The sequence below is a fragment of the Vipera berus genome (genome assembly GCF_964194415.1).
Source record: "Vipera berus genome assembly, chromosome: 2".
Lineage (NCBI taxonomy): Eukaryota > Metazoa > Chordata > Lepidosauria > Squamata > Viperidae > Vipera > Vipera berus.
The window spans coordinates 220,930,920-220,948,358 of record NC_138203.1 but is presented as its reverse complement, the minus strand read 5'-3'; the positions used below and the strand labels follow the sequence as shown (position 1 = coordinate 220,948,358).

Here is a 17,439-nt window from a genome sequence, read left to right as displayed (position 1 = left end):
CTTTGAATTACCAGAGATAATCCAAAAGTTTGCCATAACTGATATAATTTCTCTCTAATGACTGGTGCTCATATTCAAAGTAATTCATGCAAACAGTAGAATAGTTCTTTGCAAATCATTTTATAGTTGCAAACATTGAAGTGTGCAATATATTTCAGATCTTTGTGCAGAAAAATGGACTGGATAAGGAAAAACACTCATTAGATACACCCATGATTAAATGTTTACAGGATATGGGGATAATTACTTACAGACTTAAATGATGGCCTTGCAATGCCACCACATTTTTGTGGGGCACATGTCCCAGCTCCGCTCACCTGTCCTTCAGGCTGAGGGGCCTATGGGGCAATTAGGGTTAAGGGACAACACAGTGGCAAGTGGGAAACAAAAAAAGGTAAACTTTTGATGCATTAAAGTATTAAATAAGTTTTTGAATGAATATTTTTTTTCAAGTACTGTGTCAGAGGTGAAAAAATAAAGTTAATGATTAGAAAACATTGCTATCAAAATTTTGTTTTCTTTAGAGAACAAACTATTATTGTTACTAGATTCTTCAGATTTATTTCTTTCACAAATGTGCAACAATATTAAGATTCTTAAGACATATTAATAAGCCTGGAATACATACTGTATTATCTACTGGACAACAATTGAACATCTTAGCAGAATTCTCATGCTTGGGGCTTTTTAATGAGCCATTATTTTACTAGTAAAATCTTTACAGAAAATGTTTATAAAATTGAATTGTGCTGAATGTGCCTGTGGGAAGAGATGGTGCATCTACTCAATAAAACATACTGAGCCAACTATTACTTTGCTGGTAAAATCCTTATTAAAAATGTTTACAAAATTGAATTGTGTTGAATGTTTCTTTGTGAGGGGATGGTACATCTCAGTAAAATATAGGTTGTCCTGGTAACTTTAAATAACTATAAACTAGTCTCCAATTTTTCCTTCTGCAGAAAAGGGTTTTTTTATGGTTTACAGTTGCAGAAACTGGAGGATAGATTATCAGGACCCTTTTCATAATGATTCAGGCCGAGACATGAAGCTGAATCCACACTGATCACTTTTCTGTCATCCTGTAGCAAGAGTAGGATATTGGTGTAATCCTTCTGATTCAGTGTGTTCTCTTAGTTGCTTTGATACCATTGATAGTGATATTTTTCTGGACCACCTGAAGGGGTTAGGAATAGGTGGCACTGCTTCGTAGTAATTCTTCTTAAATGGGCAGTTCCAGACAGTGGTAGTGGGAGTTAAGAGTTCAAGCTTTATGGCTCTCTCTTGTAATGTGCTGCAGAAATTGACATCTTCTCCTCTCTTACTTAACATCTACATGAAGGTACTGGTGATGGTCATCCAATAGATGATATTTAACTGTAGATGATATTTAACTGTGTATCTTGACTCCAGACAAATAGAAGATATGGCTGAGGGTTTTATCCCACAGCTTGGAAGCCATAAAACTGGATAGGAATAATAAAAAGAGTCTGGTTCAATCTCAACAAAGGGAAATAGTTTTCAGTATAGAAGCCCTCCAATTCCAAAGAATTGCATCTTTGACTCTGGATGGAGTTGTACTTCCCTTTCAGTGTTAATTCATAATCTGGGGCTTAACCATAGCTAAGAGCAGATGGCAACTGTGGTTAAGAAGGGCTGTTACACTGTTTTATCTTGTGCAACAATTATAGCCTTTCCTGCATTAATAGGCTTTGCCCAGTCACTTAACCCTTGGATTTCTCTCAGTTAAATTATTGCAATGTCCTCTGCATGAGATGGTCATTGAAAACCATCCAGAAATTTCAATTGCTTCACAATAAGCAACTAAAGAAGTTTTGGACGCCCAACAATTTATCCAAGGAACACCTCTGCTTTGAGAGCTACACTGCTTATCAATATTGTTCTGGGTGCAATTCAAGATGTTGAGTGTCACCTTAAAAGTGCTTTATATTCAGGACTGGGCATCTAGGAACCACCTTCTCCCAGTAGTCTCTGCCCATCCTTTGAGATCTGAAAGTGAAGTTGTTCCAGTTGGCTTACACAGGCTGTGGGGTAATTTTTGTTACACCTGATGATTAAATGTAAATATGGGTTCTGGTTGTTCCCCAGGAATCTGGTGATTTATATTGCAATATAGCTATGTTTTTAATTTTTAATTTCATTACTATTTGTGCTGCTCAGAGACAGATATGACAGAAGTAGCATGTAAGTTCAGTGAAACAAATAAATAGAAAACTGAAAAACTGATAGGAATGCAGAAGGATTGTATTATGGGTTCCTAGCATTTTCCTAGTCAATCGGTTATTTTCCTTTGAAAAGTTTTGGTACATTGACAAGTAATTCTATAATTTACAAACACACAAATAGAACTTTAGAGATTTATAACCTGTGTAAAGATGAGAGTCTCAGAGCTTCTGCTGTCCAAACTGAGTACAAATCTGATGGACTGGAAAAGTTCCTGGATACTGATTCTGAATTGTTCCTCCTCCATTCCACAAGTAGCTCTGGAGTAAAGGATCCGAGACTGAACAATAAACTTGAAAAGATATTCCAATGCCTTAAGAACAGGAGAGGAATTAGGAAAAAAAAGAATAAGGGGTTTATAAATAGCCAGAGGGGAATACATTAAGTATATTATTAATATTCAAATTCTTATCTTTTATATGAAGGATATTACTATTATTAATAAACTCATTTGCTGCCCAACTCAGAGTTTGAAGCAACTCTGAGTGGTGGATAGATACATATTTATTTAGTTAACAATCAATAAAATAAAAACAAAATTTAGCATTCTCCTTCAAGAAAGCCATTTGCAAAAATAGCAGGTTCCAAGAATTTGAAAAAAAACCCATACAATCTATTGTTAGTTGACAAATTATGGCTTGGTATTTTTTATCTTAGTAGGAGAATAGCAATAATGTAATTAATATTTACATATATTAAATATGAACCAAATAGACAAAATGGGTTAATATTTTTTAAAGAAAAACTTGATGAGATCTGGACAGCACTGTAGTGCAAAAAGGTTATCCAGTTTTTTAAATTTGTTTTCCAAGTTTGGACATTAATATTATTTTTTCTTATTATTAATTATGAATGGATTATTAAGCTTATGTGAGAAATAACATGGAGGAATCCAACTGTTATCTGTATGTTTGAAAAGAAATTGCACCTTTCAGCAAACCTTCTTGTTCCACTGTTGATGAGTGAGTACATTTTTATTCCGGTGTTTTTCCCTAGTCTTAAATTAATCTACTGACTCAGCAACAATAAATCTGATTTGTAACCCATTTTAAGCTTCAAAATTTCACCTTCTTAAATCAATATTTTGAGGTAAGCATTTAATTCTAAATAGCACCAGTGAAGATCGATATTGCTGGAAATCTCTGAAAAAAACTCATTAAATAATATATTATTTAATTTTCATTCCTAATTAAGTTTTGCCCTTAGAAAAGAAATATTTTCTTTTTAAACTGAGTAATATTTACATAGAATACATACCCGCATTGCTTCTTGAATAGGATCCTGTCTTACTAGTTCAGCTGATCGATCCATATACCATTTCAAACAGCGGATGAGTTCTCTGAATAAAAAAATCACATTGACAGACATTTCAACAGGAGAAAAGCTCAAAGTGACAGATTTTTCTGAAATATATCAATATCTATATTTATACTTACATTTATATGCATACATGTATGTTTCTGTATGTATATGTATGTATATATATGTGTGTACATGTATGTAACAAATTAAATAAACAAATGATGCTTTAGCAGCACAATTTTGATCTATAATCACTGGACTTTCAGTGGCTATGATTATGCTCTGTTTTTAACTCTTTGCTATGCTGATTCTATAAACTAGGGGTCCCCAAACCCCAGTCCGTGGACCAGTATCGGGCCGTGGCATGCCAGCAACTGGGCTGCACAAACAAGCAAAACCCAATCCACAGGATGCAGGCAGCATACAAAACCATGCCCTCTCCGGTCCACAGAAAAACCTCTCTCCACATAACCGGTCCCTGGTACCCAAAAGGTTGGAGTCCTCTGCCATAAACTATTCTCTGTGAGAACTTAGTATGTGTAAAACCCCAAGCAAATGAATATCCTTTTCTAAATATCATTGTGTTGATATTAACATTTACTTAATAAACTGGCCTCCAAAAAGAGATGACTTACTTATATGCCAGAGCTCCTGCAAAGTGCTTCTGAATATAAGTGTCCATTACAGGTCGAAAATGAAAATATTTACTATCACGCAAAAGATTTATGATAAACACCTAAAAGAGAAAGATAAAAAAGAAACATATTAGACATACTCAATTCCAGCAACCGTTCCTTGTATGTTTTAGTCTCCAGTCTCCTAATCATCTTTGTTGCTCTTCTCTGTACTCTTTCCAGTCTCAACATCTTTTTTACATCATGGTGACCAAAACTGGATGCAGTATTCCAAGTGTGGCCTTACCAAGGCATTGTAAAGTGGTATTAATACTTCACGTGATCTTGATTCTATTCCTCTGTTAATGCAGCCTAGCACTGTGTTGGCTTTTTTGGCAGCTGCAGCACACTGCTGGCTCATATTTAAGTGATTGTCCACTAGGACTCAAGATCTCTCTCGCAGTTACTACTATGGAGCAAGGTACTTCCTATACTATACCTGTGCATTTGGTTTTTCTTGCCTAAGTAAAGAACCTTACTATGGTAGTTGTGTATCCACAAGTGATTAAAAAAGTTTTGGAAAAGTTTCAGCAACTAACGCGGCAAAGGGAAATAGTATCTTAATTTTTAGTAAAGTATTGAGGGGAAAGTGCTCTCACATCTTGCCTCAGAATATTGACCTGTCAGAAATATTTTGTGCTTACCAAAGATTGAAAGACCAGAAGTCCATATTTTTCTGTGTTATCATCCAGAATCACAAACAATGTATCCAGAATATCCTGTAAGAACTGGAAAAGCACAGGGATTTTTACATCTCTTTTTAGAAAGTTCTAGCAAACCAATTTCATAATTTTCTGACATTATTTGTAAGTACATTTATTATTCTCTTTTAATTCTAAAGTACAATATTATATAGAAAATCAAAACCAGATATTCTGAGCAAATTTAATTTTTTCTAGTCCTCAATTTGTTTTATGAGCTCTTTTTATTAAGTCAAATCTGAAGCAAAAAATCCAGATTAATATTTTTGACAGGGTTTTCATATGGCACTAATGAAGTATTAGAGGTTGGATCTTGCTTGTTTATTATTTATGTATTTGATAACACCTATGGTATATGTATATATTTATATAATATAGGCAATCATATACACATTTTTATATTTTTTAAAAATTAATAAGGATCTATAAATAGACAGGATCCACAACAAGAACAAGCATACAACATGATGGTAAAAGTGAGGACAAGAATGCTGGCAGGAAAATGTTCAAATGGCTTTGGGGAAAATTTTCCAGCCATTTGGTGTAAACTGATAATTTTAATCCTTGAGTTACGACTGCAGTTAGAACTGAAATTCTTGTCACTAAGCAATGGGGTGTAAAAGGTGATGTCATGTGACCACATCACTTAGTAACAGCCAGGGCTTTTTTTGTCATAGAAGGCTCAGAACGGAGTTCCGGCACCTTTTTTGGATGGAAAATTATAGGGTAGGCAAGGCGGGTTGTATGACATGTGTGAGTTCCGGCACCTTTTTCTTTTACAAAAAAAGCATTGGTAACAGCAATCCAGAAAATCCTACTTGTCATTGTAACCCCAGATGCGCAGATTGTCAAGACTAAGCATTATTTGTTAGCCTTATTAATACTATATCACACATTTTCAATACATGTGATGAAATGTGCACCTGGAAAAGGAGTGGGGAAGGGATCTCGGCAAGAATACCATGGTTTCCCCAGGAGGAGACTGTACATTTCAGCCCAGAATAAAAGTCTGTGCACTCCTGAACTAGCTGGGGGAGGGAGGAAGAGAGGCTACACCTAGAATCTCTCAGAGTATATCTATTAGGTTAAAAGGGTACAGCTTTAGCCTGGCAAGATTCTTTCTATTAAATCGTATTGGACTAGATGTCACAGTATCGTCTTATGGACTGGGACTGACAATATACTGTACCAGTGTTATTTTTTTAAAAAAAATAGGGCAGGAAAAGATTTGAAATAGTTCTGGGTCCTCCGTATCATTTTAGTTCATAAAGTAATGAAGAGAATTTGACATATCACTTCTTACATTGGTGATTAAGGTAATCACACTGAGATTTTATTTATTGATAAATACAAATATTAATCAATCTTTTTCCCCCTAAAACAATGAGTTATTGTAATTAATTTATTAATAATAGCTTAGACCAAATTCAATACCTTAACAATTTCTTCACCGCTAACTTGGCGTAGTCTACCTAAAATATCCATTACACGATCTGGATAAGCTTTCCATTTCAGAAGAGCAAGCAGGTCCACTGTATATAATAGAAAGGAAATAATATAAGATGATAGAGGACAGGAAAGCCTGGAGGAACGTTATCCATGGGGTCGCGATGGGTCGGACACGAGTTCGCAACTAACAACAACAGAGTATATAAATAATAGTACTTATTTAAAACACTCTGAATACATTGATAGCAACTTTTTGTGGATTTTTATGAAGATCATCTAGTCCTGGGCATGAACAAAATATAAAATATATTTGTTAAATAATTTGAGAAACTATTGGACACAACTGTGATTAATACTTTGCAATTTCATTTATATTGTTCTCTTGTTTTCACAGTAGGTGAACTAGAAACATTAATTCAAATGAAAGTGCACTTCACTATTAATTTGATAAGGGAGAAAAAACGCTGCTGGATATCTATAAGAAATTTTGCTTCCCAAAATGAATTCAATTACAGAAGATCATACATTATATTAGTATTTTTAAAAATACTAAAAAATATTTTTAAAAATTATAATCATGAAGTCTAAAAATAACTTAGGAAAACATGTTATTTAGCAGGATTTTTCTCTTCTTTCAAGGTATGTGCTATCAGATCATTATATTTCTAATATTTTTCCAAACTAAAAATTATTTGCTTCCTTTTTAACTCTAGGAAACACCATTAGGTGTTTCTGAAGGCTACAAAAACACATAATCTGAGCTATTTATTTGTATATGAAATCATGTGATTTTGTTACTCATTAGTTATGTTCACTCATAATGATAAACCAGAATGGATTTTTTACAGTCATGATCATTGAACAAACTGCAGTGTCTTCTATATTGCATAACTAAAACATAATGGCATAACATACTAAACCAGATTTTAAAATGCTGTCTAAACAACTTTAATTTAGTAAGTATTGTAGGAATATGTCCTATCTGGAAATGCTTGATGTAATTCCAGTAGGTGGCAGCATCTAGACAAGTTGGTTGATCTTGGAAAAAACCTGTCTGTAGGACAGGACAGGACCTAATTTATACTTGGAAGGGAAATCAGGAAAGACTAACTGGAAAAAAATTTTTGCCAGTCACATAAATTTTTGTTGTCAGGAAAACTACGTGGGCATATCCATGTGATCACCAGGAGTCAAGGTCAATAGGAAAGAATCATTGCTTCTTTATCTGTTCTGCCTGAATCCAAATGGTAAAATATTCAAGTGGCAGAAGGTAAATTTGGTCAAATGTTTAGAGGACCTGCTTAATTAAGTTAGAATGTGGTTTTTGCTTGTTTATTTGTAGAAATTTTGGTGAGAAGTATTATTGTATATATAGCTGCTCTTACAATGTAAATTGGAAACAACCAGCTATCTCGCAAAAAGAAATAAGGAAATAAGAATGTATAAGCTAACTAAAATTTTGTTTTCAAATTAATACTAGAAAAAAATAAGCATTAATTTGTTTTCTGAGTTACTCTATTAAACAACAGTTACATAAAACAACTATAATCTAGGCAAGCCAGATAATTAATAAAACAGTTTATTTCTTACAAATGTCCATTAAGTTTATAGACATTAAACTATTGGAATGTATTAAACTATTATGAAAACCTGAGCTTTGTTACCAATCCCTGAAGACACAGGTTGAACATAGAAAATGTAGCTTCTTTCTGCATTCATAAGTTCATATTCATATTTTTCTGCATTCATGGCCTGGGTCCGGGATATCTGAGGGAACACCTGCTGCCGGCATCAAATGCCCTTCGCCCAGTGCGCTCCCACAGGGAGGGTCTGCTCAGGGTCCCGCCGGTAAGAGACTGCCGGCGGGTGACACCCAGGGATAGGGCCTTCTCGGTGGGAGCGCCTGCCCTCTGGAACCAGCTGCCGGTGGAGCTGAGAACTGCCCCCGACCTTCGATCATTCCGCCGGGGCCTGAAGACCTGGCTCTTCGAGCTCTCGGGCCCAGACTGAGGAGGAATTTTTAATTTGGGGTTCTTTTTAACTGACTACAGGGTTAATTTAATATTTTTTAATTTGGTTCTTAATTTTTGTATTTTGGATTTTTAATTCCCTGTAAACCGCCCTGAGTCCTCAGGGAATAGGGCGGTATATAAATATAACTAACTAACTAAATAAATAAATAAGTGAAATACTGTAATACTGTAAACCACCTAGAGTGCAATAGGATATATATTGGCAGCATATACATTTCATGAGTAAATAATAAATTTTCAAGGCTACTTGTTATGAATTTGTACACTAAATACTCAATTCTTTGAATTTTTCTATTAAAATAATAAATTATATTTTATTTACAATTGTGATTGGGAAGTTAATCACAGCAAAGTATGTATTTTTAATGTGAAAATGTGTTTCATAACTGTTTCATACACATAGAAACAGAGTCTTTCAAGTACAGATACATGCTGCAAGTAACCACATCAATCAGAACCACCATATGAAAATCCATTTCAAGCATGTATATACAGTAGGTAAGACCATTATGCTTTAATGAAAAGTAGACTATGTATCATCTGTCTTATGAATTCTTGGAATAAAAAACTGCTGTACCATTCTGGGTAAGTTTGGTAGAAGACAGCTGAGTAGTGATTGAAAAAAACTCTTTGGTGCTGCGCTGAAAAATCAAGCTTGAAGGGATGTTGGGACAACCATTATAATCTTCTTTGCAGCATGGAAGACCCAAGTAAAGTGCATGGTTATTGAATGTGCTGTTTTCATCACACTGGAAATACAAGAAAATAAATTATTCAGTTTTTTATTTTGTTCTATACATTGTTACATTAATCTGATTAGGGTGAAGATTCATTCTCTGAGCTTGTGGGTTGGTTTCCGAACATTTCATTATTTTTATTTTTATTTTTTATTTTAATTCCATTTATATCCCGCCCTTCTCCGAAGACTCAGGGCGGCTTACAAGCTTAGCAGTAGCCTTCATTCTATGTATATGCCTGCTTATTAGGGCTTTCACAGACCCCCCAAGCGGCATTATTACAAAGTCAGCTTAATTGCCCCCAACAATCTGGGTCCTCATTTTACCTACCTCGGAAGGATGGAAGGCTGAGTCAACCTTGAGCCTGGTGGGATGCGAACCCACCCTTATCAGGCTAGGTAACATCTTCAGAGAAGTTTAGGGGATGTCAGTGTTCTGTTAATAAGGGATCTGTGTGGTCAGCAAGTCTTGTGATGGGTCAGATGTGGATGTGTCAAGTGAGGGTCCTATAATGGATCTTGTGATGGGTCAGGTGTGGGTGTCCCAAGTGAGGGTCTTGTAATGAGTCTTGTGATGGGTCAGCTGTGAGAGTCTCATAATGGGTCTTATGATGGAGAGGTTACATCAATGTGTCTGTTCCTGGAATTGCTTGTGGAGTGCCAGGCTTTGATGAACTCATGAGTGTGGCAGGTGCTAGTGTGGCCGATGATTTTTGTGTTGCTCCAATGGAAGCCTGGCATTCCACAAGCAATTCCATCAACAGACACATTGACCTACAACCAGCCTACGATCCCCTTAGAATCCAAATCAACCACACAGCCAATGAGGGACATTATGGACCCTCAACTAACCCAAGCAAGCCTCAACCAGCACTTCACCTCTCAATGACCCTCACCTGATGTAACCTCCCCATCCCAAGACTCTCACTGATGATTCATATCTGACCCATCACAAGACCCTCACTTGACACACTCACACCTGACCCTCATAAGGCCTACTGACCACAGAAGAAAAACTGATATTGGCATCCCCTAAACTCTGCTGAAGATGTTACCTAGCCTGGTAAAAAATGTTTGGAAACCAACTCACAAGCTGGAGAACGAACCTTCACCCTCATCCTTCGCCTGAACTACAGATATTTGCCACTATTGCTAATCAGACTATATTGAAAAGCAGCACTGATCCTATTCATGTATATGTTTTGCCTACAAATGCGTACAACATTCATTTATTAATTACATCATTTAGAATCAAAACGTTACACGTATCTGCCATTAGAATTAGCTTCCTTTAAATATCAGAATCAGAATGAGTACGGGGATTAAAATGTATTCCTGTGATCCCAAAATGCAACACTTTTCATTTATTTTACCTGTCAAGGATTCTAAATATCTGTTCTAGCGACACAAAACAGTAACATTCTTTGCTAAATGGAGTATTTTTTTCAGAATCTGTATGTGATACTCTAGTCTATCCAAAAGCAGTAACAGAACACCCCAAAATGGTGAGTAAGGAACCTTTTTTTAATTTGTGTTAATATTGTGCTTCAGATGACTATAGTATAAAGCAAGAAAAAAGGAACCAAGATTTTAGTGATACTTTTCCATGATTAACTGCAATATTTTGACTGTTTATTTAAAAAAAGTTATCAGCATTCTTAGATTTCCAAAACTGCAAACTTTTATGTAACAGAATAACAGAATTGGAAGGGGCCTTGGAGGTCTTCTGGTCCAACCTAGTCAAGCAGATGTGTTTCTCGCATTAAATATAAGTCAAAGAGGGGATATAAACATGCAAGGATCAGAACACAAAAAATGAAGAATAGTACCTTATAAACATAAAGCTCATGAATATCATCAGATAGGGTAGTGCCATCATCTCTCATTAATGGTGTAAATGCAAAGCCAAAGAGTTTCTTTTCTCCTTTATCTTTTGCTGCAAAAGCCAATCAAATGTTTGCACACATTTTTAAAATGACAGATTAGGTCCTTAGGTTATCTGTCACAAATGAAAATGGTAGTCACAGTGCACATGTATGACTAAAGAAGCCAGAGTTCAAATCCTCACTAAAGCATGCAGTTCAGTGGGTGATTCTGGACCAGCCATTCACAACCTGACATGTCATAAAGTTGCAAGAATAAAAAAACACTGCTTCCAACCAATTTTATACTTGCTCAGCTATAAGTTAGGTAAGTTCCTGTGACTATTGCTGGTTGACATAGGTGCAATAATTTACGCTGTCATATATTTTCAAATTATTTCCTGCTCTATGCACTAATCTAATGAAAACATGCAAAATACGACAATAAGATCTCCTGCAGATATAGAAACTTGGAGATGCTTCTGGTGAGGGGAAAACCAATGCCTGCATTTTTGCAGAGGCAGCTAGACGTGAGATGAGGACTGTCGAAATTTTCTCTGGAAGAAAGAACTGGAGATTGCCCACAAGTACTTTGGACAGCTGATTTATATAAACAGACAGCAGAAGCCGTTATTTTTGCAGCCACCTGCAATCAGCTGGAAGTTGCGGATTCCATCATGCTCCCAGCCGTAAATGCACTTTTTCAGGACTCAAGGTTCAACGAAGCCTCATCTTTTTATTCACTTTGGAGCTTTACCTTTCTTACTGTTTTTTTTAAGATTGAAAAACCTTAAGAGCCACAGTCACTGGGTAGAATTCTCTTCGATCCATTTTGAAAAGAAAGAACATCACGTCTGTCCAGCTTTCTAAAATTTTTTTTTTTTATAATTTCTTATAATATACAGCAAATATTGAAAAATTAAAAATACTGCATATAAAAATTTAAAAATACATTGTGGAATAACCTTTTTAAATTGAATTGTAAGAGATTTACTTGAGTTACTTCATGAAAATTACAAATGGACCTTGAAAGATGATAAGAACTTCTAGAAAAGAGGAAAAGATATGAAAAGATAACAGAAGCTGGACAGGGAGAAGGCCTATTGGGTGTAGTAGAGTGGGGCTAAGGCCCAGGCCTCTTTGGCATGGTGGGACAGGAAGAGAGGCCAGACATTCTGGCACATGGAAGGCTTCTATACACTGATGGGCCCTGTAGCTGGCCTAGGCCTCCCAAAGACTCCCCCATTCCCTGTGGTACCAGGGTTGGGTCATTGAGTGAAGCAGTCACTTGGGCATCTTGCTTAACAACCACTTCATTCAACGACTGTGGTGATAAGTTGAGGGCTACCTGTATTTTGGTAGGTTTTGGTTTGTCTTATCTATTTAATATAATCCTTAATAAAAATTATGTAAAATATTAACAAGTTATACTCACTGGAACAGTGTCTGAATTCAAAACGGAGGTGAGACCCGCGGAATCTGTCAATGGGAATTGGGAGCTTGATGACCTCTCCCCAGCGAGGGCTATTATTATGATAGAGAACAAACGAATGATATATACTTCTATTTGGCTCTCCTGAGCCTAAGCTAATGCAGTCCTAGAAAAAAAAGTACAAGGTAAGAATACTAAAATATTACAGTAAACATGATACAAGATACTAAGATACTAACAACCTCATGTTAACAATACAAGGATTCTGTATATTTTAATTAGTCTGTGTTGTGCATGTAGCCCCTTATGCCAGACTGTGAATTCACATTCCCATGGGAAAGGGAGAGGGAGGGAGAGAGGGAAAGAGAAGGAGGGAGGGTCTGTCACATGCTCCAGCTCCTTCCTCTACTGGACACAGAACACATTCGGTCTTCTGTCTCCAAAAAAAGTCTCTGTGGAAAATTTGGTATCCCCACAAAACTAGAGTAATCCAGGAATCTTAAGTAAAGGATAATTTTGCTTTATGTCAGGTGCAAAAGACCAGGTCCACACGTGAAGGTTCAATTAAACTGACTTATAGCTAAAGCCTATGCGCAGAAATTTCCCAAAAGTGCTTTTTAAAAGGCAACTAGACTTTCTTAGTTTATTTCCTTGAAAACATTCCGCTTCTCATCCAAGAAGCTTCTTCAGTTCTGATGGAATGTCAGTCAGTTTTTCCACATTTTTCTCTTCCTTATATCAGAGGCTTAATTTTGGCTGGCTTAGGGGGCATGCTCAGACAAGGAATTCCTTATGACTGAGTCCAGGAGAAGGACCTTCTCTGCCATGGCTCCTGCCCTTTGGAATATCTTATCCTCTGAGGTGAGATTGGCTCCCACGCTTTTGACTTCCTGCAAGACCGTGAAGACCTGGTTCTGTCAAATGGCTTGGGGCCCCAATAAAGGTGCATCATCACACTGGATGTGGTTGATGAATTAAGAAGCAATTCCATCTCCCCCCACCCCACCCCCTTGTACATCCTGTTCCGTTCCTGATCTTTTTATTTTGATTGTGATTTCCATTTTATTGTTGTAGAAATATTTATCTCTTAGGATTTTAATGTTTTAATGCTGTAAGCCACTCAGAGTCATTTTGATATGAGATGGACGGCAAACAAACAAACAGATAAATAAATAGCTGAATTTTTGATATTAAATTTGGTAACCATTTGCTGAGTTTCAGGTAGGAGAAACAATATCTAACCTAATTTAACAGTATCTAAAACAAGCAATAAAAGTAAGCTTGTCCAACTTTTTTTTAGCTTTGCTTAAATAGCATAAGAGGATATAGTTTGAATGTTATGGCAGGGAGAAAAGAACATACTGAATGAGGTGTCTTGGGGATAATAGGAGCCAATATTATTATTATTATTATTATTATTATTATTATTATTATTATTATTTATTTATTTATTATTATTTATTGAACTTATATACCACCCTTCTCCCGTAGGACCCAGGGTGGTTCACAAGGCAATTAAAACAATATTACAATACAAAAGTTAATAACAATTAAAATAGATTAAATTATCCTTGATTGAAAATCTAAAACCCCTATAACTCTGATTAAAAAACCCAATTATAATAAGTTAAAAATTAAAAATTCTCAGTCCTGGCCGGAAAGCTCAAAGAGACAGGTCTTCAGGTCCCGGCGGAACGAACGAAAATCAGGGGCAGTCCTGAGCTCTACGGGTAGCTGGTTCCAAAGGGTAGGCGTGCCCACAGAGAAGGCCCTCCCCCTGGGTGTCGCCTGCCGGCAATCCTTTGCCGGCGGCACCCTAAGAAGGCCCTATCTGTGGGAGCTCACAGGACGAAGGGAACTTGATGCCAGCAGCAGGTGTTCCCTCAGATATCCCGGACCCAAGCCATTTAGGGCTTTATAGGTCATCACCAGCACCTTGAATCTCACCCGGAGGGCAACCGGAAGCCAATGCAGCTCGCGGAGTAGAGGTGTTACATGGGAGTATCGGGAAGCCCCCATCACAACTCGCGCGGCTGCATTCTGCACCAGTTGAAGCCTCCGAGTGGTCCTCAAGGGCAGCCCCATGTAGAGAGCATTGCAGTAGTCTAACCGGGAGGTCACGAGCGCATGAGTGACTGTGCGCAAGGCATCTCGGTCCAGATAGGGCTGCAACTGGCGCACCAGGCGAACATGGGCAAAAGCCCCCCTGGTCACGGCTCCTATATGATCTTCAAAACTGAGCCGCGAGTCCAGGAGGACACCCAAGTTGCAAGCCCTATCGATGGGAGGTAACACCTCACCCCCCATCATTAAAGATGGAATAGAATGATTCACTCGAGATGCCTGTACACACAGCCACTCAGTCTTGGCAGGACTGAGTCGGAGCCTGTTTCTCCCCATCCAAACCTGAACCGCCTCCAGGCAACGGGACATCACGTCGAGGGCATCACTGAGTTGGTTTGGGGTGGAAAGAAAAAGTTGGGTATCATCGGTGTACTGATGATACCCCACCCCAAAACTACGAATAATCTCACCCAGCGGCTTCATATAGATATTGAACAGGAGGGGAGAGAGGACCGACCCCTGAGGAACTCCACAAACGAGAGACCTCGGGGCGGACCTCTGCCCTCCCATCAACACCGACTGCGAACGGCCCAAGAGGTAGGAGGAGAACCACCGTAAAACAGTGCCCCCCACTCCCAACCCCCTGAGACGTCGCAGCAGGATACCATGGTCGATGGTATCAAAAGCCGCTGAGAGATCTAATAGGACTAGGACAGAGGAACAACCCCTGTCCCGAGCCCGCCAGAGATCATTCATCAGCGCGACCAATGCCGTCTCCGTGCTGTACCCGGGCCTGAAACCCGATTGGTATGGGTCAAGATAATCAGTTTCCTCCAGGAACAGAAGAAGCTGATGCGCCACCACACTCTCAACAACCTTCACTAAAAAGCGAAGGTTGGAGACCGGACGATAGTTATTCAAAATAGCTGCATCCAGGGCAGGCTTCTTGAGAAGGGGTCTCACCACCACTTCCTTCAAAGCGGCGGGAAAGACACCCTCACTCAAAGAAGCAGATATCACTGCCTGGAACCAGCCTCGTGTCTCCTCCCGAGCTGAATAAACCAGCCAGGAAGGGCATGGGTAAGGGTGTTGCTGTGATATCCTGGTGTCAAGCTGGAACTGCATCACAGTCACATCCTGACTGTCACAACCTGGGGCCAGACTTGGTACATATTTCCCTGGAGGCTGAGGCTGGACTATGGGTTCAAGTTGCTAATGTGGAAAACCTCAGAAAAATATTCCAAAATATTTAGTTGACTGAGTCAAAGTAAGGACTATCTGGGTTTAAAATCTATTGCTTTGCTCTAACAGGACCATGTGAGCATAATCTAAAATGGTTAAAATGGGTGAATACAAAAACTTAAAAATAAAACATTGTCTCAAAACCTCATACAGTAAATAGATTCTAGTATAATTAGGTAGAAGGCCCTTAAAGTGAAGACAAGATTAATTTCTCTTAAAAGGAATTGACAATAGACTATGTATACTATACTGTAATATGGGTAGGGTGAATTCTTCAATATTATTACAATATTTCAGTGATTTTGGATTTTGGATATAAGAAAAGAGAAGATACAGTTTTTATAATACGCTATGCAATGCAATACTATTTGAAATGTATGGATTCTCTTGGGAGGGTTATTAGAATTCAACATGCAAATATTGTTTGGTAGTTGGAATCCTCATTGAAATCTGACCACAGTGTAAAATGGAGGAGAACTATGTTACGTTTCCATAAACATTTTGGTGCAAAGATGGAAAAGTGATGTAATAATAAATTAAATGGTCCATCTAAGAAACAGAATTGGTGCTAGATGTTTTGGGATAGAAAATACAGCAGATTAAATCATGCAAAAGAATCTTAAATCATAACATACCAGTGAAATAAGCAATTTTTCTAGCTGAAAAGTCTAGTTTTTGCTTTAGTTCATCATTAAAATAAAGATTTGATTAAGAATTTCAACTCTTCCACATATAAAAGATTTTAAATTTTAAAGAATTTAAACCCAACAATGAAAGAAATACATTGAATAAAGTATGTAAATATTTACACCTTTAGAATCTCTCCATCTGCATACAGAACGTACATAGTTACTTCTATGTTCTTTTGAACACTTTTTCCACCTCTCTCAAAGTCTCCTTTCTCTAAAGTCAGGTACAAATCATTTCGTATATCACCTACATATAAGGAGAGAAAATGCTTTTAGAAAAGAGTACATAGTAAATTATTCTTCTGGACAAGCCAATGATATTTTGTTTACTATTCTTATAAGATATCAACTCATTCCAATTGTAAAATGAATAGTTAATAAAAATGAACATTTAATATCAGTGTATTATATTTGATGGCTGTTAGTAATGCTTTATGGAGTCTGAAAATAGGAAACCAGTTATGAGACAAAGGAGAGGGAGAGGACATGAGGTAAGATTTTCAAATTCCTTTTAAATTATCTAGTTAACAAATAATTGGTCAAATCATTCAAGATTGTTCTATTTCCACATTGATAGCTAATTATAAACAGTTGTAGACAATAAAGTCAATACTCTAACTTTTACTGCATACATTCTTCCATCCTCTCTGTAGGACAGGTTTACCCAGCCGTCTTTTTCAAGCAACTATAGTTCTTAAAAGTACTTAAAAATTAGTGAATCCTTTTGAATTTTCAATATTTCTGCATAAATATAACTGGAAAATGACTTATTCCCTATATCACAAGTTCTAAAACTAGATAATGAGAACTCAATTAAACAAATATATCAAAAACATTATACTTATTCATTAATTTATTGAGGAAAATGATCCTAAATTGCATATTTGTATGTAGCATAAGTATATGAACTCTAGGATTACCAGTCTGCTTGAAGGGGGAATTAGAGACAAGTGTTTCAATCAAAGGTCTTACATTTGCAAATGGCACTATTTATGCGACCACCGTCAGGAA

General features: G+C 37.1%; 1 protein-coding gene across 1 annotated transcript in view; it reads right to left on the bottom strand.

The window, feature by feature from the left end:
- Positions 1 to 17,439, bottom strand: part of DOCK3 (dedicator of cytokinesis 3) — a gene marked incomplete at both ends in the record, with an annotated part of 182,953 nt that overhangs the window by 92,591 nt on the left and 72,923 nt on the right. The window contains 9 exons of the mRNA XM_081319050.1: positions 2,387 to 2,557; positions 3,502 to 3,583; positions 4,182 to 4,282; positions 4,865 to 4,948; positions 6,356 to 6,453; positions 8,981 to 9,152; positions 10,969 to 11,075; positions 12,437 to 12,599; positions 16,551 to 16,675. Coding sequence (XP_081175176.1) covers positions 2,387 to 2,557; positions 3,502 to 3,583; positions 4,182 to 4,282; positions 4,865 to 4,948; positions 6,356 to 6,453; positions 8,981 to 9,152; positions 10,969 to 11,075; positions 12,437 to 12,599; positions 16,551 to 16,675 — 1,103 coding nt within the window. The remainder of the gene's footprint in view (positions 1 to 2,386; positions 2,558 to 3,501; positions 3,584 to 4,181; positions 4,283 to 4,864; positions 4,949 to 6,355; positions 6,454 to 8,980; positions 9,153 to 10,968; positions 11,076 to 12,436; positions 12,600 to 16,550; positions 16,676 to 17,439) is intronic.